The sequence below is a fragment of the Limulus polyphemus genome, unplaced genomic scaffold (assembly GCF_000517525.1).
Source record: "Limulus polyphemus unplaced genomic scaffold, Limulus_polyphemus-2.1.2 Scaffold2978, whole genome shotgun sequence".
Taxonomy (NCBI): Eukaryota; Metazoa; Arthropoda; class Merostomata; order Xiphosura; family Limulidae; genus Limulus; species Limulus polyphemus.
The window spans coordinates 123,752-149,742 of NW_013668588.1; the positions used below are offsets into that span (position 1 = coordinate 123,752).

The 25,991-nt window shown below is 35.0% G+C and overlaps 1 protein-coding gene across 3 annotated transcripts in view; it reads left to right on the forward strand.

Moving 5' to 3' along the window:
• LOC106468356 (coiled-coil domain-containing protein 148-like) overlaps positions 1–22,883 on the forward strand; it is a 123,043-nt gene extending 100,160 nt beyond the window's left edge. For all 3 annotated transcript variants that reach the window (XM_022396693.1, XM_022396692.1, XM_022396694.1), the window contains 2 exons: positions 7,109–7,237; positions 22,546–22,883. In XM_022396693.1, the coding sequence (XP_022252401.1) occupies positions 7,109–7,237; positions 22,546–22,695 (279 nt within the window). In that variant the 3' untranslated portion in view covers positions 22,696–22,883. The remainder of the gene's footprint in view (positions 1–7,108; positions 7,238–22,545) is intronic.
• The last annotated feature ends 3,108 nt before the right edge of the window (positions 22,884–25,991 follow it).

Genomic DNA, 25,991 nt, shown 5'->3' on the forward strand with positions numbered 1-25,991 from the left:
TGCATTGCGCAGGCTAAAGGTCACCCTTTGTTCTCCTGAAGAAGAATAGTCAACTGATCGAAAGTGCTCGAGTTTTGGGGTCTTATTTTAAGTCTAAAATTATTAGATGTCACACTGCTGAAATTTTTAGTATGTGTGACATTTTTAGTGTCCTTATTGTATGAGCACATGTATGTACCACATTCATTTCCATATATGATGTCTTTTGTCTCATAACTTATACTATGCAAATCTTATAGTCAAGTCCATTTGTATGTAAATTAATAGTTTCCAATACAGTACATTACCTCTTCTCATATAAATAGCTATTCCCGTTCAGTGCTCCCTTTATATGAAAAACGTTTTTTTTTGCATGCCACAAGCCTTAAAGCTCCCACATACCTTATAATCAACTGATTCAAATGCATCTTGCATGAAAATTATCATGTAACAACCCTCCACCAATAAGAGTGTGACACACTCCCCTGATGCATGTGATGACACCCTCTATTCAATTTTACCGAACTATTACTTCTCATTTGGCAGTACTTGTGTCAAGATGGTTTTTTTTGTGCTCTTTGAATTTATTCAACTTTGTGAATTTTTTTTCGTTATTACTCTTAAGTGGATTTTGTTAATTTTTTTTCTTCAACAGTTAACACCCTTTTTATACAACTTATTTTCCCTGTTGTTTTTTTTTCATCAAACACTTGTGTTTGATTATCATTTTTCAACCATGAATTCCGAAGTTTAAGTTATCACTTTGGATATCGTACCTCCTACATAATCACACAGGCCACATGTAGGGGTGACTTGTCTTTAGATTAGTCAGCTATCATCTGCCATGAGATTGATCGTTATTTGGATCAACCTGCTTCTCTGATCTTGCCCCTATTATACCTGAACAAGCCAAACCTGTTCAGGTTGAAGAAGATTTGGACAGCCTTTTTCCGCTACCTGATTTTGCTGTGTCTTTCTATGCACCTCCTGTGGAATCAGCTAGGCCTAATATGGCATTTTCAGACATGATTTCTTAGGTATGTTCTATTTTGTCCATTTCCCTGATTTACAATGATCCCTCTCATTCTTTGTTGCATGATACATCCTCCTCTCAGTATTTGGTTTTTCACTCTCCCCCAGATATTAAGGTTCATGTTGAACATTTTGTTTCTCAGATGGTTGAGGATGCCAGTATGCCTTGCCCTCCATGGCATTGGATCAATTTGCCTTGGCCTACCATCAGGCTGAATGTCTGTTTCTCGACTCTCAACAGTTAGAATCGAATTTACCCATGTGGGTGCAGACCCTGATTATCTTGTTCGTTTATCCTACGCCTTTCTCCTACCTTATCGACTCTCCTACAGTACTTGTCTACTATCCACCTCCTTTCCGAGGCAATCCACAGAGATCCTGAGGGTTTCTCAAGGGAAAGCCTCTCCCTGATTACCTCCATATTGGCACGTTTGTCTTCAATGGCTCTAGCCTCAAACACGTGGTTTCTATGTTGTTGGTATCTCCTGGGTAGGGATGCAGCCTTGTCCCAGGTTTGTTTACTGCCTCCTTATTTGTCGGGACCTACATATGGCCCCTTTTCATCAGTGGTATGTTTTTGGTAATATTCCTGAGACTTTGAAACCCCATGTGGAATCAGTGCAACAGCTCACTACCCTTTCTTCTTTGGTGGACAGTTTGTTGCATTCTGAGCTCAGATGTGCCCTATTACCATTTCCCGTCTATCTTCTTCTTCTCAGCATTTACCTGTTCCTCCCTTCAGGGGTTCCTCATCTCATCGTTTTATTTGACACAGATGGACACTTCACTAACAATACTGGTGACTGCCATGAGTTCTTTGGGTTTTATCCTAGGGACTTGTCATACAATTTCATTCCCCTCCTACATTATCTCAGATACCCATTTCTTTCCATTGCTTTGGGATCCTACCACCAGCCAACATCTGTCTGAGGCAGTACAAGACCTTCTTTCCCAGTTGGCCATTGAACATGTCAATTATCCTTCTCATGGTTTTTATTCCCAGCTCTTTGTTGAAACCCAGAGACTGGCAGCCTGTGATTCATTTGTCCCACATCAATCAATTTTTGGTTGTACACTGATTTACCATGGAGTCTTTTCTCAGCCTCAGGTGGGCTTTTTCTCTGGGTTTATGGATGATTAAGGTAGATATCACAAATTCTTACCTGCGTATCCGGATATCTTGTCAGTTGCAATGCTATTTTTGGTTCATTCATCACAGGGTGGTTTATAAATTTTGCACCCTGCCCTTCAGGCTTGCTTCAGCCCCATATGTTTGCCTGACACTTACATGCTCTTCTGTCATTATATGGACAACTGGCTTCTGTTAGCTCGTTCCAAATAGGAGTCCGCCCATCACACTCATTGGCTTCTGCTGGAGGCAGCTTGTGTTGGCTGGTTAATCAAATTGGAGAAGCCATGCCTCACACCTACTTAATATCTTGTCCCTTAAGGTGTTTTTTTTTCAACACCCATCTCAGTTGACCCAAACCTTCTCCTTTTTGACTTTGTTTGATGAAGCTTTCAGTCATCCATGCCCTTCTACTCTTTCTATTACAGCTCGTGAGGTTCTGTCGCTTCTCGGGATGTGGTATTCTGCTTTCCATTGTCCGGATTTACCTATCTTTATGGACACTTCCCTTCAGGGCAGGGGGGTGTGGGTCGATCAGCAGAAAGCTTCAGGTCGGTAGTCTCCGGTCATATCAACATCTTGGAGCTTCTGGCTGTTCATCGTGCCTTGGATAATTTTCTTCATCTTGCCAGGAATCATCTGGTAATGATCCATTCTCACATTTCAACAGTGGTTGCTTATCTCAATCACTAATGTTCTCATTCCCTTTGTGGTCAGACCTTGGATTTTCTTTTTTGGGCCCACATGCTCTGTATTCGTATAATTGTGTCATGTTCTAGATGCATTCAATGTTGTCCTGTCCAGACAAAGTTTATCTTATAGAGTGATCTCTCGATAGTCTTTTTTTCCAGTAGCTATGCCTTCAGTGAGGTACTCCTGATCTCTTGATACTCTTGTTTTCCAGTGCCTATGCCTTCAGTGAGGTACTCCTGATCTCTTGATACTCTTCTTTTCCAGTGTCTATGGCTTCAGTGAGGTACTTCTGATCTCTCTATACTCTTGTTTTCCAGTGGCTATGCCTTCAGTGAGACATTCCTGATCTCTCGATACTCTTGTTTTCCAGTGGCTATGCCTTCAGTGAGATACTCCTGATCTCTTGATACTCTTGTTGTCCAGTAGCTATGCCTTCAGTGAGGTACTCCTAATCTAGATCCATTTGCCATGTACCTCAATACCAAATTACCTGTTTTGGTTTCTGGTTCCCCATCCTCTTTCTCTGGCTGTCGATGCTTTCAGTCAAGATTGGACCAACAATGTTTAGTCTCACATCTGTCTTCTTCACATTGTGATCTCAATCATCCATACCACTTGTCAAGTCCTTCTGATTGCTCCTTAATGGGTGGCACAGTCATGGTTCTTCTTCTTACTCCATTCCTTCTATTTCAACCTTGGTCACCAGTGTTTCATCCAGCCCTTCCTATCCATTGTCGCCACACCTGGTTTTTATCCAGTACCTGACAAGGAGATCCAGTTTGTCCCAAACGTAGCTTCTTTTTTAGCTTGTTCCATTCACCCTTCCTCTAGGGATGTTTATCAACATAAGCAGAATGTTTTCTGCTGTTTGTCTTTGGGTCAGGGGTTTTCACCTGCTCGACCTCCTGTTCCTCATATTAAAGATTTACTCACTTGGCTCTTTGATCAGGGGTCTTCTGTCTCCTCAATCATGGGGTATCGGGCTGCCTTATCACACACTTTTGTTTTTCCGAGTACCGTAAAGTTTTTACCACTCCTACCCTTTCCCTCTTGTTGCACTCCTTCCGGATTCATTGTCCACCTTGGTGTGCTGTCATTCTGGATTGGAATGTTAATGTGGTTCTTTGCTGCCTCCGTTTGAACCACTGTCTTCATGCTCCATTTTCCACCTATCCCTTAAGACTTGTTTCCTTTTCCTCTTAGCCTGTGGATGTTGTAGGTTGGATTTATTTGCCATTGACATTTCATGTACTCTATACCATTCCACATATATTCTCCTTTATTTGGATTGATCTTTCCTCCCCAAAACTTCAGCAGCTTGGGAGGGTAATTTCTTCTTCTCGCCGATTTCCATTTCCCACCTTTATCCTTGGTTAGATACGAATAGGCTTCTATGTCCTGTCCATGCTCTTCATTATTATGTTGCCTGCACAACTTCCTTCTGTGGTGCCTACACCTGCCTATTCATTCCTTAGCAGACATCCTCTCTTTGTGACTTTTTCTTTCTACCCTGACCAATTGGTTTAGGCTTTTAATTTGATTGGCTTATTTTACTTTATCATCTTCTTCGCGTACTTTTTCCAGGTGTCTTCTGATCAGATGAGGCATCTTACCTTTTCCATGGCATCTTTGTGACTTTTCTCCTTCTACCCTGACCAATTGGTTTAGACTTTTAATTTGATTGGCTTATTTTACTTTATGATCTTCTTCACGTACTTTTTCCAGGTGTCTTCTGCTCAGATGAGGCATCTTACCTTTTCCATGGCATCTCATCTCCGACATCTCTTGAGGGAAATTCTTCAATCATGCATGTGGACTACTCCACATACGTTCATATTTAATTATCTACATTGGATCACTGTATCTTCATCTTTGGGTTATCATCTTCTGCCTGTAGCCATTTTTCAGACTTCGACCAGACTGTGACTGGGTAAGTTATCTTTATATCTATATCTCTTCTTTTTCATAGGCTTTTCACTTTTTTTCTTATCACTGTCTGGATCCTTCTCTGTGGCGAGTGGTGCCTGACCAGGTATTCTTAAACTAGTCAAATCTGCAGTGTAAGGCCATTTTGACTTAACAGTTATAATTTCCATGGCCACTAAATGTACACTGCTGAGATGGGGTGTTCCATATGGTTACTTGTAGGTTTATCCTCGCAATATATTTGTTTCATTAATATGCCCATCCCGGGCTTCATGGGTAGAGCAGAAGGGGATAGCTGCCCATCCCTGCCATGCTTTAGATTGAATAAATCGGGTATGGTCTGCTTTTCAATTTAGGATTTTTGTGGTCACCTGTGGTACTGTCTCAGGTGTTGTTGTTCCTCTGGACTCTCCAATGCACTTTCTCGCACATTTTCTTCCAGTGGAGTATGGTAGTCTTTACCACTTTCTAGTTCCAAGCTGCTGGGATGTTGGACCATGGAGGCATCCTCCTGAATGTGGTAATGAAAAAATGTACATAAAATATACATAATATGATACAAAACTATTCAGTTGAGAGTAAAGCAGTGGTGTTCTGCTGGTGAAGATGATGAGATGTCCTCCATTATATATATTATTGTAGTGAACCATCAAAATTGCAGTTCACCCCTTTGATTGGAATCCCTCATCCTACCCCCCACATGGATGTTGATTCCCAATGGCCGGGTTTTCAATTTATAGCTTAACCAATCAACATAAGTCCTCACATATTTATTAAAGGTGTCTATTTTCTCACTCAATTATATTCTTGTTCCTTCATCCATGTTTGGGGTCATGATGAAGGCACTTGGAGGTTCTTCTTCTTATGCTTCCCTCAATGTTCTTCTTATTCTGAGGATTTTATTGTACTTGGGGCAGTTCCTGTCAGTTTGATTCTGAGTGGTATAATCCTCATCCTCCCCCCAAGTGAATGTTGTTTACCAGGTTTTGTATTGTAGATGATTTACTGATGGTATAATCCTCATCCTCCCCCCAAGTGAATGTTGTTTACCAGCAGTCTTGGATGTAGTTGACTTGCCATGTACGGTTTGTTGCACCCTAGCCACTCTACACCTGGAGGCATATCCTTTTACCTTCACCCACATTGATGTACTATTGGATTGAGATTCATATATTGTATGGTTCAGATCTCTATCCAACCATAGTTCTCTCTCTTTTGGATGTGCTCCTCCCTATTTCCACCTCTGTCTGTGACACCTTTTGTTACATTGGGCAAAGAGTGTACTTGGTACAGAAGTAGCATGGTCTCCCAGATATGATCCTCCACTGTGATGATCTACTTTTTGAGGGTGTTCTTTGGACACTTTCAAAGGATGCTTCTTTCTTTCCCTTGCACCATCCCTCCACCTATTCAATGTGGGATTCTAGCTATTTATGCGAGTGGAAGTAATGTACCGTTTCAGAAGTTACAATGTTCCTACACTGAAAATAATTTATGATAGCCACTTACCTCTTTTCACACTTCCCATCCTCCCTCCACACTGAAAACCATTGCTTCCATTTCCTGCCAAAACTGAAAGTGATAGTTTGGTAGAATCGAATAGAGGGAGCCACATGCATCAGGAGAGTGCCACTTTTATTGATGGAGGGTTATTGCATGATGATTTGCATTTGAATCAGTTGATTGTAAGGTGCATGGGAGCTTCAAGGCTTGTGGCATACTAAAATTATTTACCAATAATATGCATCCCATATCAACAAACTCATTGCAGAAAACAACACATATAACTTCTGAAAACACCATTTACTACTTCCTTTCTCATTTCTTTTTCGATGACGAGGAACCCACATTGTCGAAAAGTTCTCATTTCTTTGTTATTATTCAATAGATTATAGGGCCAAAACTAGCTCTTCTACAGACAAGTCCTTTAGTAATTTATTAGAAGTGGAAAAAACAAAAGTACGCCTTACAATACTTTTAAAAACTTTAAACACTTGCATTTGTAAATTATTACAGTTCGAGAGACTCATGTCTGTATGTAATCTGTTTCAAAATACTTCAGAAGATCATGAAATTGTCCAGCATTTAAAGGTTAAACATATTTTCAACCATTTTGAAATTGATATGGTATAAAAAGTTAGAAATTAAAAAGATACTTTTTCCAATATATGTTGTAATATTTAAAGATTAATTTGATGTTGCTGATCTTTTACAACAAACACTTGGAAAGTTAGCTATACTTTCCCCTAACTATCCCCTGGTTATTTTGCCATAAGAAATTATTGAGCATAACATGTAAAAATTGAGTTTTCATTGTTTTGAAAAAGTTGTGTTCTGGTGTTCTCTCAGGTACGAGCTAAAGTCAAAAAAGACCCATCAAGAGTTCTTCAACATACAGCTGCATCTTTAACTCGAAAATATACTAATAAATGTGATCCCAGACCATTTAAACCATTTCATTCATTTACTGAAGAACAGGTAAAATGTTTTTTATGTTAAAAGGATTTTGAATGAAACTATGGCATGCATAAAAATACTAATAATTGTGTATGTGCTGAGTAATAATTAATTGTTGTGAATAAGTGTTTTTGAACATTACTATAAAGTATCATTTGTTTATTTCATATTCAAATGGTCAGCTCAAAAATAATGTGTAGCATCTATTTAATCAACTTTTAAAGTTTTGTGTATCGTCACAAAATTTCATGAGTTTTCAGTAAACATTACAAGTCTATCAAAAACAAAAATTTAGAGTTTCGATGTAGTATTTTTACTAGAAATTTCTCCATGAATATATGAAGTCAAAGTGTTGACTGTTCTAAGTGCAAAGTAATTTTCATATTATGATTAAAAATATTTTTCTACATCTGAAAATTGTCAGATTTCATTTGCTTAATTTCTAAAACTTCTTGAATAAAATTCAAATATTTTTGTTTGTTTTTCAGTAAAGCTTTATATCTTATCTGTTATTTTCTCTACCCTAACTCTATGTGCATTTGGCCAATTTGACCAACCTTCTAACCATCATAAAAAAAATACATACTATATCTAAATTATCCTTTTTTTTCTTTCTAGAATGACTCTAAATTGTAACAGGAACTAAATTTGTTTGTCCTAAATAGCTTAAATCTTGTAACAGTTTACAGCTGTGTCTACTTAAATGTTATTATTTTAATGCCCTTTGAGCTAATAATTCTGCCATACAAGTTGTAAATCACCCAGTAAACGTGTAGCTCATGTTACCTTATTGAATTACATAAATGCACAAATTACTCGTGAATATACCTTGTGAACAATTTATTATTTTTTCTTTATCTACCTTGTCTAACCTAATAAGTTTCTAATTTTTACGTTTTAGTTACTTTTATAATAATAAATAAAGAATACACATGAAATACAAGAAATATAGTACTAACCTACATTTTTTTTTATTTTAGATCTTGAAGAAACTTAACCCTCCTTTTTTACAGTAATAATAATTTTTTATTTAATTAAATAATGCACCATAGAACACAGAATAAGAACACGTAACAGATAGAAAATGTCCTATAACTATCATAATTTTTCTGGCTTTCTAACTATGTGGGAAGTGCAACTAAAAATTAATCTAAGCTCTTCGATGTGCTTCCTGTAGGAATATAGTTTGAACTGGAAAAAAAAATCTACAATTTTTTGTAGAAAACAATGTAATATAATATGTTATTTGATAACTTAAAACTTTGGCTTTCTGTGGGTTAGAAATAATGTAGTATTAAACATAAAAGAGTACTAATGGCAATTTCTGAGAGAGAGAGAGAGGATGTGAGAGGTGGGTGTGGCAAGAAGGGTCTGATTTTCTAGTTTATGGCTCTACAAACAAATAAGATTGAAGGCTAAAAAAATATGCTTTGCCTGAGTAATAATAATATTATAATGAGTAATTTACAACAAATTCCATACTTTTAAGAAATGTGGTAAATAATTAAAGAGCAAATGTCACAATTCTCATACTAGTGGAGACTGATGATTTTTTAAAATATTTCCTTCTAAAATTAAGAACTTAAAACTTATATAATACTAAAAATTGATTTATTAACTGTTTTGATGCTAGGCTTATTTGTATACCATGATAATAAAGTAGTTTAATTAAATTTTGAAAGTAACTCTTAAGAATTTGTGACATAGACACTTTGATTTGCCAGTGGGGAGAAGGTAACCTAGTCAAATATTCTCCGAAATGGTAAAATATTTATATGGTCAAAGAAATATCAACAGGTATACTTTTTTTTTTACTTTTGTACATTGCAATGTTCTAAAGATGCTTCGTGCTAGGTAATTCTTAAGTTTCAATCTGTTATTCAGAAATGGAATGTATGTGTAAAACTACAAATAGGACCACAGTTTAAAATGCACAATAAAAAATTTTAATTTCTCTTATGTGTTGTACAACTTGAAATATACCTAGGCTTTGGACGATTTTTTTTCAACTTGTCTTATTGGGTTTCGAGTTTACTGTTAAATTTCTTTATTTTACACATAAAAAAAAAAAATCTGAGACATTTCGGATATGATTTCACACATTCACATTTCTGACTTGGAGAATTCTAGTGCTCCTACTCTGCCACCTCTGGAGGATGTTCAATCCCTCATATGCAGAAAGTTTGCATGAAGTTTGATGTTTCTTCTTCAGATGGCTCAGAGGCTGAGCTTGTGGGAGATCAAAGACAGTCTGGGGAGAATTTGGACTCTATTTTTCCAGCTCCTCCTTTTGCTCAGACAACTAGTCACAAGCGTCAGATGGATATCCTGCCTCCTGTACCATTTTTGTAACTAATACATCAAGCTTGTAAAGTCTTGTGCATTTCTTCTGCAGCTTAATACTCTTCTCCTTCTTTGTTGGCAGAAAATCATTCAGCTGATAACCTAGTCTTTCCTCCTTTGCCAGACATTGCTGTGCATGTTCGGAGATTTACTGATAAATTGTGAGAGGGTGCTGCTATGCCTTGTCCTCCTCAATTATCGGATCAGCATGCTTTAACTTTCCATCACTTGGAGGACCCATATTTAGATTATCAGAGGTTAGATCCTCTTCTTTCTATTTGGGGTTCTAGGCCTGATACTACTATTCATCTTAACCTAACTCAGTTTTCCTGGATTTGCCTGTCCCTTAGAACAGTTTTGCATTTTTTATATTCTTTGCAACTGTTGTCTAAGTCCTGTCAAAAATTTCCTGTTCAATTTTCAGAGGATCTTAGTTATTTACTGACTTCTACTTTGGTAAGGTTATTGTCTTCTGATCTTTCCTTGGTTTCTTGGATGGTTTGGTGCTGGGATCTTTTGGAGAGGGATCCTTTGCTTGCGGGTGTTCGACTTCCTTCTTAAGTCCTTAGATATCTCAGAGAAGCTCTTTTTCACTGACATTAAATTGTTGCAGGTATTCCAAATTCCATGGAATCTCGCATCTCCATTCTTCTCTTTCAACACTAGATGGTTTCCTGCATCTCCCATTTGGGTTTCAAAACATGCTTCACATTCTATTGGAACACAAGAGAGGTTCTGCCCTTATCAGTGGGCATCCTTCACTCGTGTGGAGTGACAACAATGGCATCAGTGACTACCCTATGGGAATTCAACTCAGACGGTTCATGTCTGTATAGGAGACATTTGCCATTGATCAGTGGGTCATTCAGGTTCTTATGAGAGGAATGATCCTTCATTTCACATCTCCTCCTCCATTGTCTCTCATACTGGTTGTCTTTTCCCTCCCCAAAGATCTTCTTACATCTAGTCATTGAGCACAAGCCATACAGGATCTTTTTCACAAAGAGACCGTAGAGTGTGTCGACTCGTCTCTCAATGGTTTTTATTCACATTTGTTTGTAGTTCCAAAGAAGATGGGCGATTGACGAACTGTTATTGACCATTTGTCTCGATCATTTCCTCAAGCCTCCTTGGTTTACCTTGGAGTTGTTTCTTTCCATATGGTAGCACTTTGCACCTAGTCTATGGATGACAAAATTCAATGTTACCTATCTACATATTCCAATCATGGAATCTTCACATTGTTATCTCTGTTTTGTGCACTAGAAACAGATTTTTCAGTTTCACACACTACCATTTGGCTTCGCATCTGCCCCATCCATCCATCTTTTACCAGATTGTCAGATCCTTTTCACATCATCTTCACTCATTGCACATTCACACTCCACTCACCTTTAAATGGAAAACTGGCTTCTTCTCGCTCCTCCCTACCACATTGCAGAGCCTCACACTTGAGCTCTTTTATCCGAAGCTGCATGAGCTGGATTTCTCATAAAAACGGAGAGGTCTATTATTATTCCCACACAGTACCTCATCCATTTTGTTCGGTCTTGGCTGGTAGCTGGACAGGGACAACACAACCGTAGGTATCCCTTTCCTGCCCACACCTGCAAAGATATATCTTTTCAGGATGCTTCTCTCCCAGGAATGGGGAGCTTGTGTAGGGGATATGGAATTCAAGGGCTTCTGGACAGAAAATAAATCTTCTCTCCACATCAATCTTATAGAGCTTCTAGTAGTTCAACAAGCTATGTCTCGGGTCCTTGAATTGTTCTGAGAGAAGGTGGTAATGCTCACTTGGACAATTCCACTGTGGTCTCCTACATTTCCAAGCAGGGGCAATCACTCCAGGTCTCTTTGTTTTCAGATATTGGATCTCTTCTGGGCTCACAATCATCAGATCATTCTCCTTGCTTGTCATGTTCCAGGTGTTATAAATTTAGTGGTTGATCAGTTATCTCATTCCAACAGAGTTCTTCCCACAGAATGGATACTTCATCCACAAGTCTTTTGTTGGATCTGCTCTTATCTTGGGATGCCTAAGGTTGATGCTTCTGACTCTTACTAGAATACCCAGCTCCCATCCTTCTGGTATCGCGTCCCTCACCCTCTGGCTTTGGGTATAGATGCTCTCAGCCAGGATTAGATGAGTCTTCATCTTTACGTGTTCTCTCCAGTTTGTCTGTTATCCATGGTTCTTGTATTAATTCACTTCTCATCCTGTTTAGTTCTTCTAATGGTGCAATATTAGCTGGTTCAGCCTAGGTTTCCATTTCTTCAGTATCTTAAGGAGTGCCAACCTCTTCTGCTCTCTCTCTGGCTATCCCTCTTACATCAGTGATCACCATTCTTGGGCTTCATGCCTGGCTTTTATGGGGTCTGCTGCACAACATCAGGGATTGCCCTCTCTGGTGGCATCTTTATTAATGCAGTCCATTTGGCATTCTTTGTTAGACATTTATCAACAGTAATGGTTTACTTATTGTCAGTGGTTTCTCAGACATTGTTTTAATCTTTCTCGTCCTACTGCACTACATGTTTCTTGATTTCTGGCATGGTTATTTGACAAAGGTTTGGCACTTTCATCCATTTTTCTGTATAAGGCAGCTTTGTCTGCTACTTTTCGTTTTTTCAGAAAGCATAAAGTTTTGAAGTCCTGGTTTTGTCTTTTCTTTAAAAATCTTTTTAGGTTATCCATCCTTGATGCCCTTTCCAGGTTCCTAATTGGAATATCTCAGTGGTTCTCCGTGCCTTATCTTGTTTACCCTTTGAACCTTTGGCATCATGTTCCTTATACCACCATTCGCTTATGACTTATTTTCTTCTCTTGTTGTCTAGCAGACATCAATGTTCAGATGTGTTTGTAATTCATGTTCACAGGACTCTTTACCATTTCACTTAAGTTCTGTTGTATCACAATAGATCCTTTCTTCCCCAGTCTTCAGCGGTTATAGAAGGGAATAAGGTTTTCTCTCTCCTATTCTTCTTCTGTCCATTTCTTATTTTTATGAATGCTTGTATCCAGATAGTTTTTTATGCCCAGTTTGGTCTTTTTGATGCTATGTTGTGTGCACTGAAGGGCTTCAGGGGTTCACATCACCATTTGTTTACCCATCAGGATCCTAAGGTGTCACGTTACTTATCTCCTGTCACTTTGACAAGTTGGGTTCATCAATTGATGCATATTGCTTACTCTGGACTTTCATTGGAGTAACAAAGACTTCTTTGGGTCTCATCCCATTCCAATTTGCCATATCTCTATATCCCTGGTGGCTCAGTTGCACTGGCTGGTGGAGGTGATTGTATTGGCTGGTAATATATTTATATATCAGTATTTACTTGATTTGGTGGTTGCTTCCTTGTAAAGTTTTCCACTACTCTCGTGGCCATTCTCCATGTCCCAGCTAGTTTGTAAGGTATGTGAATGACTTCAAATTTAAAAGTATATTTCTATTCTATTTCAAGGACCCTCTCATTATTTTCATTTGGATTCTACACTATTTCGGGTGTTGCGTGGTCACAAAACCACCTTGTGCAATTTCCGGGGGGTAAACAATTATAGAATTATGAACAATATACTACTGGACTGCCACTCTACTTTTAGTGTAAAGGACTTCTTTATGGCTGCCACATGGAGCAGAGATACATTTGTATTATTGTTATTTTCCTTTCCAGTTGGTTATTTACAGAGAGGGAATGTGTTACAGTTTTGGGAAAGATTTTATTTTCAGAGAGAGCAGACTAATTTCTGTTCTGAAGGAGTCAAGACTAGTTGTTGAAGTCTTGCCTTTTTTAACCTTAAATTATCCATTACTTTTGCTGATTGTATGAGTTACTTTTACTTAGCCTTTAAATACGGTTTATTTTTCAAATAAACCTATCAAAGTGAAAATGCTCTTTCCACATGTGTGATCAGTCATTCTTCAAAAAGTAGAGCATTTATTTTTAATTCATCTTTATATCAAGTCTTGTCTCTTTCATTCCAGCACTACAATTATCTATACCTGTCCTTCATAAAAGATCCTTGAATTTGTAGTTGTTTCGGAGATCCGGTAACTGTGAACTATGATTAACCTTGAGATTATCAAAACGTGATTTTGTTTTCTTAGGTCAGGAACAAAATATTGAAATAGAACTCTCATTTCACTGCCTTTAAACCTTATCACATCCACTGACAATAATACTGACTTCTAAACTGTACTGTCAAATAAAACATTTTTATATTATTATTTCAGAAGAGTAATATTTCAGTACGTACTCATTCTAATTCCTCTCCTGGAAAAATTCTCAACAATAGCATCACTATTGCAGAGTTCTAGAAGAATTTAATATTTCAACCAATAAGCACAGTTTCAGAAAGATCCATTCAGCCAGAAAAATATTCTAATATATCGCACCATCAGCGTTATGATGGATAACAGCTAATCCAAAACTTTCTCAACCTATTTGGATTGATAGAACTCGAAGAATTAGAAAGATTGTCTACTCTAGTAGCATACACTTAAAATAAATAAGTATATTATTATTACTAGTTTAAAAAATTTAAAGTAGAAACCAAAATGCTCGATACATTTCATTTGTTATTATTATTGATATTTATAATCATGAGACTGATTTATATCCTACTTTTGCACATTATACAGTAATAATGCATCAGCTCAGTGGCACATTCATGCATAAGAGTTTGAATATTTGTTCTATTTCTGTAAAGCTAATATATATATATATATGTTCTATGTTGTTCAAGTCTAATTTAGAGTAATGATTAGAGAGAAAAAATAATTTATCTTAATTATGGTTTTTACTAATATTTTAATATTAAATGTGGCATCATACAGCTGTCATATTCAATATATTTGTTAGGGCTAGACTAGAGCATAAAATACTTAAGTAGGCTATTGCTTAAGCTTAATTGACCCTTGAAAATAATTATTTCTGCAGTGGCATACATTTTCTCTACCTTAAACAACTGAGCTGTGTTCTTTTTAGAAATTTATTGGTTTTTTAGCCTTCAGATGATCACTTATTTTTTCTGCTGCCTGTGAGTGAATTTTATATTAATCCCAGTTTTTGTTTAACTACTGATTTCTTATGAGCAGTTTCAAATAGTGTGGGTACTAAAGTTTTACATTGTTGATATCATTACAACAATGTTTATATACATTTTTATTTTATATTCGATTTTCATGTATTCTTCAAAGGTTGCTGCACTTTACTACATATTATTTATTTGTTCATAACTAGTTTCAGTTACATCTGTTCTGGTTTTATCATATCAGTTTACTGATAGTGTCTCAGTCTGAACTAGACCTTAGATTTAAAACAACAGTATGGCTTTAGTACATCATCTTTAAGGGACTGGTGTATGTTGTACATTTACCTCTATAAAAGTAGTTTAGAAACAGAATGTTAATGAGTCTTTTAGTACTATTTGAAGTATTTATTATCATGTAATGTAAATTTCCTACATTATATTATGACCTTAAATTTAACATAACATTGTTGATCTAAAGTATATTAATTATAACAGTTTAAGAAAGCACAAATTGGATACAAAAAAAAACAGTTAATATCCAACAGTTAAGTTTTTGATTTTTGTTTTTAATCACAGAAAGAGAACTTTCAGTAACTTAACAAAAACATATGTCATATTATGCTGATAGTTTTTTATTAAAATTATCAAATAAAGAGCCAGGTTATTACAGTTATTCTAGCTGTGCTAGAATATGAGAGTATGAAGGGAGTAAACGTCTATATTATCTTCATTAGCTCAGTACAACATTCATGCATAAGAAATTTGTAACAAATTTGAATATTTGTTTATTTTTGTAAAGCTAAAATATATTAGGTTCTTTGTTGTTCAAGTCTAATGTAGAGTAGTGGTTAGAGAAAGAGAGAGGGAGAATTCGTTTTCATTAAGGTTCATACTAATATTTTAATATTAAATGTGACAAAGTTTTATAAAAATGTATTTTAATCCATTCAATAAAAATGAAACACTGTACATTGCTACTAGCAAAAAATATATGTAAATGATGTTAGATATAAAAGAATGTTTCATTTAAATTTAATACTAGTTATAATTTAGGTAGTTATAAAGTGCAAGTGTTAAATTTAGTATTTGTAAAAGCTTAAATAACTATTTACGAATCATTTGCTGTGTAGTTCAATTGTTGCGAATTGATGTCATGTTACTAGAACCTTCTAAGTTTTTTCTGTTATATCATAATATTTTGTAGGAAGTTATAGGCCTCAGTTGGGCAATATATATAAGGCGACCAAGTCAAAATGAAGATAGACTGTGTGTGAGTTTCACAGCATTTATTGTAATAACAGAATAGTGGAGAATAGTTTGTCATGTCAAAGGGTGTTTCAAAGTAATTGAACCTGCCTGTTTGGATTGTGATGAAAAAGAGACTATTATTTAAAGTTATGGATACAATTATGATAACCAATAGTGTAATGAATTTTTGTACTAACATTTGACTTCTTTTTAATATATTATTTTAAAACAAGTGGATTTTGTGCTGTCCATTTATTGTTGAAATTTATCACCAATAAATCACAGACACTTACTGTAAAGAATCCTGCCCATTTACACCTATATAAAACTGATATTGGTAAGCCAGCCAGGATTATACAGTGGTAAACGGTGGTAAAATAGACATGAACAACAGCAGAAGTAGTCCTATATATTCACAATTGTAGCGGTGGGAAAAATAGTGTGGAGATTACAATCACACTATACAACCATTTTGACTGATTTTGATAAGTGGATAGAGAGAGTTGAGTGACTTGGGATCAAAGATAGCAATCTACGAGTGTGTTAAACAACAACAACACCTAGAAAGAGAAGAGTGTAAACAGAGAAAAGAGGAAGAGAGAATAAGAATACAAACTGAGAAAAGAGAAAAGGAGAGACTGGAAATAGAGAGAGAGTGAGAATAAGAGCAAAAATTATGAAAGAAGAGAAAGAGAGAAAGGAAAGACTGGAAATAGTGAGAATAAGAGCATAAACTGAGATTGCCAAGCTCACCCAATAGAAAGATTTAGGACCCAGGAATGACAATGAGATCAGGTCCAGCTGACCCAAATTTGAGGAACAGAAAAACTACATGGATGATTTCCTGGAGAGATGAGAAAGATTCACCTCAAAGTCAGAACTGGGACAAAGATTACTGGGTGGTCTATCTTAGCCCACTTCTCACAGGAAAAGGCATGTAAGTGTATACAGACATGACGTCAGAAGATGCCATGGACTATGACAATTTAAAAGTAGCATTGCTGAAATGCTATGAACTTACCAAGGAAGGTTTTCACTGGAAATTCAGATAATTCAAACCTGACACTGGAGGAACTGTAGTTGAGTTTGTGGCACATCTACAGTAATACTTCACCAAGTGGACTGACATGGGCAAGTGTGAAAATAGTTTTGAGGGACTGGCAGATCTACTAATATGCTAACAGTCCATGATCATATGCTTCACTAAAATGTCATTGTTCTTAAAAGAAAGAGCACCAAAAGATGTGGAGAAGATGCTCAAGCTGGCAGAACAGTATATAGATGCTCATGGAGGGAGTAGAACTGGCAAGTCGAAGAACAACCAGTTAAAGTTGAAAGTAGTGGTGGCTGACCAGAAACAGGATGCCACCAAAGGTGAGAAGAACTTAACAAACAAGAGGGAGAAGAGATGCTATGTTTGTTATAAAATGGGGCACATTTCGAGTGAATGCAAACAACAATAGAAATCTCAACAGAAAGCGAAGAGATGCTATGCTTGTTATAAAAATAGGGCACATTGTGAGAAAGTGCAAGTCTGTCACCAACAAGGAGCAGAAGAAATTTCAATATAAATTAGCTGGAGCTACCTACAGAGACAAGAAACAAGAAAAAGAGTGATTTTCACCATGGGTGTTACTGCCAGAAGAAACAAAATGAAGAAAACTCGTCATAATCACCACATGAAGGAAATGCTATCACCATGATTAAACAACACATAATTGATGGTCAGCTCAAGTTAGAAAATAAATCAACAGTGCCAGTGATGATTGGAGCATGGGACAAACATCAAGATTTGCCAACAAATCAGAACATGCCAGTGATGATTGGAGTATGGGACAAACATCAAGATTTGCCAACAAATCAGAACATGCCAGTGGTGATTGGAGCATGGGACAAACATCAAGATTTGCCAACAAACCAGAACATGCCAGTATGTGATGGCTATGTCAAGGACAAGAAAGTGAAGGTACTAAGAGACACAGTCTAATATCTGATGATCAGATGATGGACAAGGTACATCTTTGTGTGCTGCTTGATGGGACAGGGAGAAACTATCCCATAGCATGAATAAAGGTGGACACTCCATATTACATGGGAGACTTTGAGGACATGTATATGAAAGCATCAGTCTACGACTTGGTAATTGGCAATATACTAGCCAGTACAAGTTTGGAGGAACGAGACAGAAAGGAGACTGATGACACACCTGCAGTCTCCACAAGAGCTCAAGAAAAGAAAAGCAAGCAAGACATCAAGCCCCTGCAAGTCTCAAAAGGTGACACCCTAAATGTAGATTTATAGGAACTGAAGGAAGTGCAGAAGAAAGACACTTCACTGTAGAATCTTTGGGACAGTGCTCAAGAGAAAGTCAAGCATAAGACAAAAGAGAAAGAGACTTACAAAATAGAGGACTGTAAAGGAGTACTGTACAGGATCTATCAAAGCAGTTCTACTGTGGAATATAAACACATCAAAGGCAGTTAGAAGCACTTCTGTGACAAGAAAGCCTAGGATCATAGTTTTAAAGTCAGAGAGAAGGTCTTAGTTCTTCTACCCACAGACAACAACAAACTAACACTGCAGTGGAAAGGACTTTTTGAAGTACAGAAAGTGATTAATACAATGGACATTAAGGTGAAAGTGGATGGGAAGACCAAGATCTACAATGACAATCTGTTGAAGAATTACTTTGAGAAGGAAGAAGACCTAATGGGTGTGGCTGTCATAGATGCAGAACCAGAAGACAGTGACTTTGTCATAGAAGATGAAGACCTAAAACTACTGGGTGGAGATGAGACATACAAGGATGCAACATATGTGGAGAACTGACTGGCAAGCAAAAGAAAGACCTACAAGAGTTAATGTGCCAGTACTCAGATATCTTCACAGATAGAACAGGCAAGACAGACCTTGTACAACATGAGATTGAGACCATGGCCAGGGATCCTGTCAAGGTGAAGCATTGTGATAAGAGACCAACAAAGGAACTGCAAATGTTGGTTCAGACTATGTGAGGAGACTTTGTGTATGAACCAAAAACAGTCTTTGTATATAGTGACAAAAATATTGTAAATAATTTTCATGAAAAGGTGCTTATTGTTAGATATACACAACTATTTCATTTAAATATATTACAAGAGTGATGATTTAGAGAGTTCTAAAGTTTAGGTGTTAGCTTTAATATTTTTAGAAGCAATTATTTATTGCAGGTTTGCTTAAGTAAATATTCATACATCATTTGTTGTGTAGTTCAATTAATGTCATGTTACTGAATCTTCTAAGGTTTTATTGTTGTTATTTTTACATCATAACGTCCTATAGTTTGTAAAAAGTTCTAGGCTTCAGTCGGGCAATATACATATATATATATATATATATCAGTAGGCAAAAAAGTTAAGTGAAGTAAGTTAAGTTAGTGAAAGTAAAAGTGAAGTTAGATTGCATGTGAGTTTGGCCATAACATGCAGTTTTTAAAGCGAATTTCACAGCTTGTACTGTAAGAACAGAGTAGAGGATAATACTTTGTCTTGTCAAAGGGTGTTCTAAAGTAATTGAACCCCCTTGTATGGACTGTGACAAAATATAAGACAGTCATTTAAAGCTCTGGATACAACTGTGATAACCGTTAATGTAACAAATTTTTGTACATATGTTTGACTTGTTTTTAATATATTATTTTAAAACATGTGGATTATGTGCTGTCAGTTTATTGTTGAAATTTATCACCAACAAATCACAGACACCTACTGTAAAGAATTCAAATGGTTTCCAAAAATTTTAAAATTTTACTTAACAGTTCTTTACACATTATTAATGTTTTGAATCTTCTTTAAGTTTGAATGTTTACAGCTTTTTCATAATCAAGAGATGAATGATAATTGAGTTTTTTAAGCAATATTTTTTGCTCTTTGTTTAAACAGTTAAAAAGTATATTTATTTCTAAAACAATAATAGTTTCAATATTTTGTACTTCTGTGAAAAATGAATGAAACTAGTGAACTGTTAATCTAGATCAATATTAAAATAATTTGTAATTTTTTTTTAATAATGTTACTGTTGACATTTTTTTATTTAAGAAACTTTTAGCATTATATAATAACCCCCTCCTTGGTGGCTCAGTGTAAGTCTGAAGGCTTATAATACAAAAAAAAAATCATGTTTCTATACTTACGATGAACAGAGCACAGATATCTAATTGTGTGGCTTTATGCTTAATAGTAAACAACAGCCCGGCATGGCCAGGTGGTTAGGGCACTTGACTCGCAATCTGCGGGTCATGGGTTCGAATCCCCGTTACACCAAATATGCTCGCCCTTTCAGCCATGGGGGTATTATAATGTGATGGTCAATCCCACTATTCATTGGTAAAAGAGTAGCCCAACAGTTGGCAGTGGGTGGTGATGACTAGCTGCCTTTCCTCTAGTCTTACACTGCTAAATTAGGGACGGCTAGTACAGATAGTCCTCGTGTAGCTTTGTGCGAAATTCAAAACAAACAATTATATAATGAATTTGTTCTAAACTTCTTTTATTCTCAAAAATAAAGCTAGTAACCTGAAATCATGGGTTATAGTATATGTTTAATGAAAACAAGCAATCTCTGACTAGCAGCAGAAATGGTAGGACACTTTGTAGGAACCATATCCTGCATTTAATCTTTTTTTTTTTTTCCTAAAATCTATAGGAATGTACATTATGTTATGAAGAATCCTATTTTTAAGTTTTTTTTTTTTTTTTTTTTTTTTTTGTCAGTGAGTTAGATAATTTTTCACACTAATTCAGACAGTGGTCATGACATTGTTGTTTTACATTATCTGTGGAAAAGTCACCTTTCCTGAACTTTTTGTGAAATCTAGCTGTGAGGAACTGGTGAGACAATGAGGCACAATCTCCGAGGGTTTGTTCTTGTTGAGATGAAAATGAGGTTAGATTCAAAGTTTACCTGCAAATATAAAGTAACAAAATGTATGTGCTACGAATGTAACAGGTGTGAATGAGATCATATTGGCACACCAGTTGCTCAAAAGGTTAGTGATAAGAGAGGTCAGAAAAGTTTTGATGAAGTAGGCACTGTCGTGCTGTAAAAGAAGTATGTCTGCATACTGGAATGGTAAAGTTACAGAGGTATCTGACAACCTGCCTTTAAATGGCAATGACAGCAGAAGAAGGAGAAAAAGTCAAAATCAGGTAAAGAATGGAGAATACAAAGGCTTATTCTGAGTGAAGTTCAATATTACAAGAATAAGCGAGAGGAGTGTTAAATAATGGCAAAATAGCATGACCATAACATGCAAGTGTTCTAATTCAGTAGGATAGAAATACTTTAATGTTAACTCAGATCAAAGAAAACTGCATGGTAAAATTATCCCTAGATCATGCCCTACACACCCATTTACCTCACTCTTATGCTTCTGGATTTATGGATCTGATGGGATATCTACCATCTACCAAAGTAGTCATATTTTTTGCTTTTGAGTTAGAGATTGTGTGTTCAAATAGGTACATGTAATGTTGATCTACAAAGCTGATGCTTAAAATAATACACAATTTATAATATGGGGGGGCAAAGTGCTGAGTAAGTGGTTCATGATTTGAAAGATGTAGAATAATGTATTTAGTAAAAAATTATTTCTAAAATAAATTATAAACTTTAGCTAAAAGAAATGTAAATAACATTTTCTCTTGTTCAATTTTAGACATCATTAAGCCTATCAAACTTAAACACAAATAGTATTAGTTGAAACACTTTTTTAGGAGTGAGGTGATAAAGAATGATTACTTTTAAATTAATAAGTGTGATGAAACATAAATAAAAGCATTTAAATATCTTGGTAATTTTCATCACTACTGTAGTACTGAAAGTGTTTGCAATGCAATAAGATGATATTTTAATTTTGAAATGAATGAATGGTGGTCACAAATTTCATCAATAAATACAATAACTGTGAAATCTAACATCATGCTTAGTGAAAGATCTTTGTCCAGATTAAATATTTACCCACGTCTTATATTAACTGTTATGTTTTATTTCTGTAGAATAAAAACAGCATAAAGTGACAGAGTAGGTTAATAATTAAACACAATATATTTTCTTGCTGAAGCTCCAACACCTTTTTAACCATAGGTTGTACTTGAGACCTGTTTTATTCTTTCACTGAACCTCATAAACTTCCTTTTTATTTAACTCATTTTTAGCAGTCAGTGCTTATTTATTGCAATATTATTTGATGATACTGTTATTTATTTGCAGTACTTATAATACTACTTATTTATAGTGCTTAACTATTATTGAATTTTGTTTGCAAGCTAATCACCATGCATAATGAATAAGATTGAAAGCACAGAAATGATATGAGAACTGAATTGTTATTCTGGACATCTCATATCTAATGAAGTGGTTGGTTTTCTATTCTCACAACTACAATTGTGAAACTCAAAAATATTTTTAGAGAACAATTGTGGCTCTAACTGTTAAGAACCAGCAGATCAGGCAGCTTTAACAATTCATCTGTACAGAAAGAAAAACCATGGTACACCAACACAGTATCTGTATCAAAGTTCATGATGATGAGATAAATTAATATTTTGTTTTCTTAATAATAATAAGTGATATAAGTTTCAGAGAAGTGCCTGAGTATAACAAATCAAAAATATTGTATGGGAAGTTTCTTTCACCCTAAAGTAAATTTTGTTTTTCCTTCTAGATTCTTTGTGATCACAGACTGAGACTGGAACAACTGTTACGACAAGCGGATTTGATAAATTCCAAATATGGTATAGCTGTCATGAAGCAGGTTCAGCCATTTCGAGAACCAAGAAAAGATATGAAATCTACAGTTTTCGAAGAAATTTAGTATGAAAAATATTTTCATTTTATTCAAAATTTTGTCAAAGTTTGGAGTGGTAACATCATCATTATCTAAGAACTAAAATCAAGTTAAAGTAAAGAAAGCATATAGCAGAGATACAGATATTTAACCCTTTCGAGACGGATCACAGGTGGAAGGCCATGTCATCTTGTTTGTTGACTCGCATTCAAAATTTTATTAAACTACTATTTCATAAATTTATATCAATAAATTTGTTATCAAACTGTAGATTATAATTCAAATTGTAGAAATATACATTACTCAATTTCTTAATTTAAAAGTAAATATTTAAAAAAAAAGATAAACATCAATTTTTGTGTGTCAAATGGTATACTGAATGCAGCATTGGTTCAAATTAGATGTTTGTGAAGTCAAAATACTAAGTCTATAGATTTATATGAATTAGAAACTCAAATGACAGATATTGACAAGCCAGAATATAAAATAAGAAGGTCTTATCTTTTCTATTTGCTAAGATATTGCTCACATAATAAATCAAACACAAGTGGCACCCTGCCCACCTATTTCCATTTTTGGAAATGCTCCCTTATATTCACTTACTTCTATATATGACATAAAAAAACAAAGGAAGCTCAGAATGTCCCCTAGTGGTTTTCTCAATCTTTCTTATGTGGCTAGTGCCATTTCTTTCTTTTTTTTAACCAAGATTTCAATGAGATAGGTTGTGTCTTTAGTCTGCTCCAAATTTCATATTTTTTAAGAGTATAATACATCTTAGTTACCAAGCTTGATAAATTATAGTTGAATTCTATAGTATTGAGGTAGTAATTCATGATTTTTTTAGTTATTCAAATGTAAAACCTAAAAAAAATATTTTGTTTCATATCCTCCACGTGAAAACTTTTTAAAGGCTTAGCAACCTAGGTCAAGCAGCAACTGAGTACAAAGGTCATAACGAGAAGAGATAATTGTTTGCTTTACTTCTTTATTTACTGTTTTATGTTTTAGGAAAAATATGTTTAAAAACATATTTCAAAATAGCAATAATCTATATACATATATAATGTATAATAATTGAAATGTAACTGTATTTTACAAAATACTAGTTGACTAAAACACAGCCAAGACAAGTTACTTTGTACAGACCAAAGGTCAGTTTTATGTTATTTGACATGAGTGCACATGAGCCGCGTCATTGTAACTTTCATATTGTTAGCCAGGCATGGGTGAAATCTGTTATATTGATGGGTGAAAGGACAATATATTGAAAATAATAAATATATATAAATGTATAATGTTATGAGATTTAAGCTATTTAGTCTAAACATTTATGTTTTCATTCTAGAATGAAAGAGGCATAATTTATGTTTATTTCCAAATTTTTTATGGTGGTTGCGAGATCGGTCAAATCTACTGAACCTGAACAGAGATTAATTACTGAAAATAGCAGATAAAGTATAAAGTTTTTTTCTGAAGAAATGTTTAATAACTATAAGGATATTATAAAGATTTCACATATGAAATTTCAAAATTTTCTGATGCATAAAAATATTTGTAATTTTAAAATGCATGATAGATAGACAAGGTGTGAAAAGAAAAAAAAGGCACGAGAGAAACATTGCTTTACAAACCTTATGACTTAATAAAAAATTAGATATTTTGTGTAGGAAAGCATTATAATATCTACTGATAATCTACCAAATTTCGTTAACGTTTGTTTACTGGTTTAAAAGTTATAGCATGAAAACTATAACAAGCACAAAATGGTTACGAGGTCGTCACATTGACTGACCCCTTATTGAAAGAGTTAAAGCAATGAATTATTAATGGATAAATAAAACAGATAGTATAAAACTTGTATAGGTTTTGTTTAGTTCCATGACATTTGACAGGTTTAAGTCTGAGTTTAGGTTATAAAGCTTCTAATCAAAAGTTAAAATGACATTTCATTTTCACAATAATATTAACTGTTGGAAATGTTATAAACTTTAAAAGAATTACTGACCTCTAAATCTATATATATTTATAAAACAGGAATTTAATATTTTTTAACCTCTCTATGGAACTAGCATAAATGTTACTGCACATTGGTGTGTTGTAACTCTTGTATCTACCCTTATCAAAACCTAATTAATTATCTCCTAAATACCTATAATCTTTCTACCACAATAATTACCTTAAACCACAAATACTTTTTCCAATTTTACATGCATTTATTTTTCTCTTGAATAAAGTGTTTATGCACTATTTCACTATTTTTAATTTCTGAAAATTTCATATATGATCAGTTTTGATAAAAATGCTGAGAAATAGCAGGATAATTTTCTAGGAACACAGAGACAGAAAGTTAGGGATGCCAGAATTCTGGTTCTGCTCTTTGGTATACTAGACTCTGTTATTCGAAGTACCTCAGCAGAGCTTAAGTTACAGTTTAATGTGTGCTTTAGGAAATATTTAAAATGATTGTATTTTTGTGAATTTTTTTCTAAACCTTACTATGTTTCAGGGCTACTTATTTAGTTTACTGAGATATACTCTAAAAGTATGTAAAAACTCTTCATTCGGTTGTGATGCTTCTTGGAAATTCAACTCATCCATAATTAACTAGAATATTTATAATTTTTGGTAACACTTGAAACAAAAATCATTACAATATTTTATTCTTCTTTAGGGGGCAAACTGAAGAAGAAAGGTCCACCTTTCAAAAGTGCTTGGGTTATAGGGTTTTTATTCATTTCTTTCAAAGATAAATAACATCAAAGTGATAAATATTAACAAAGGAAACAACTTAAGTTTTTTTTTTTTTTCATCTTCTCACTAAGGCTCAGTTTTCAACTACTAGAGATATTTCCAAGAATGCCCTAGTGTCGTAGTGAATTAACTCATACAACTACTGTTAAAGGATAACCTGTAAAAATGTTTAATGGAAATACTGTTGCATCATCGAGATCATGTGATTCTCACGCTCTCTACTATCTAGAATTATCCTATACTTTGGCGAATGTTCTAGTTCTTACTAGATATTGGGTAGGCTGGTATATAAAAGAGGGGAATGTAATGTGTGTGTGGATAGTGAGTAATTGAACTGCAGTCACAGGGTATTGTTGAAGTTAATGTTCGTTCATTACAGTGTTGTTTTAGCGCGAGTATTGAGATTAAGTGTATCGCAGAGTTATATTCGGAAAGAATAAACCAGTTTTATTAAGAAAGGACTTGTGTCGTTAAAGTTTCGTTGGAACGAAGTTACGGAAAAATCAATTAACCAAACGGAGACGTAACAAATTGGTGTCAGAAGTGGAACGAAAAAAAATGGAAACGAG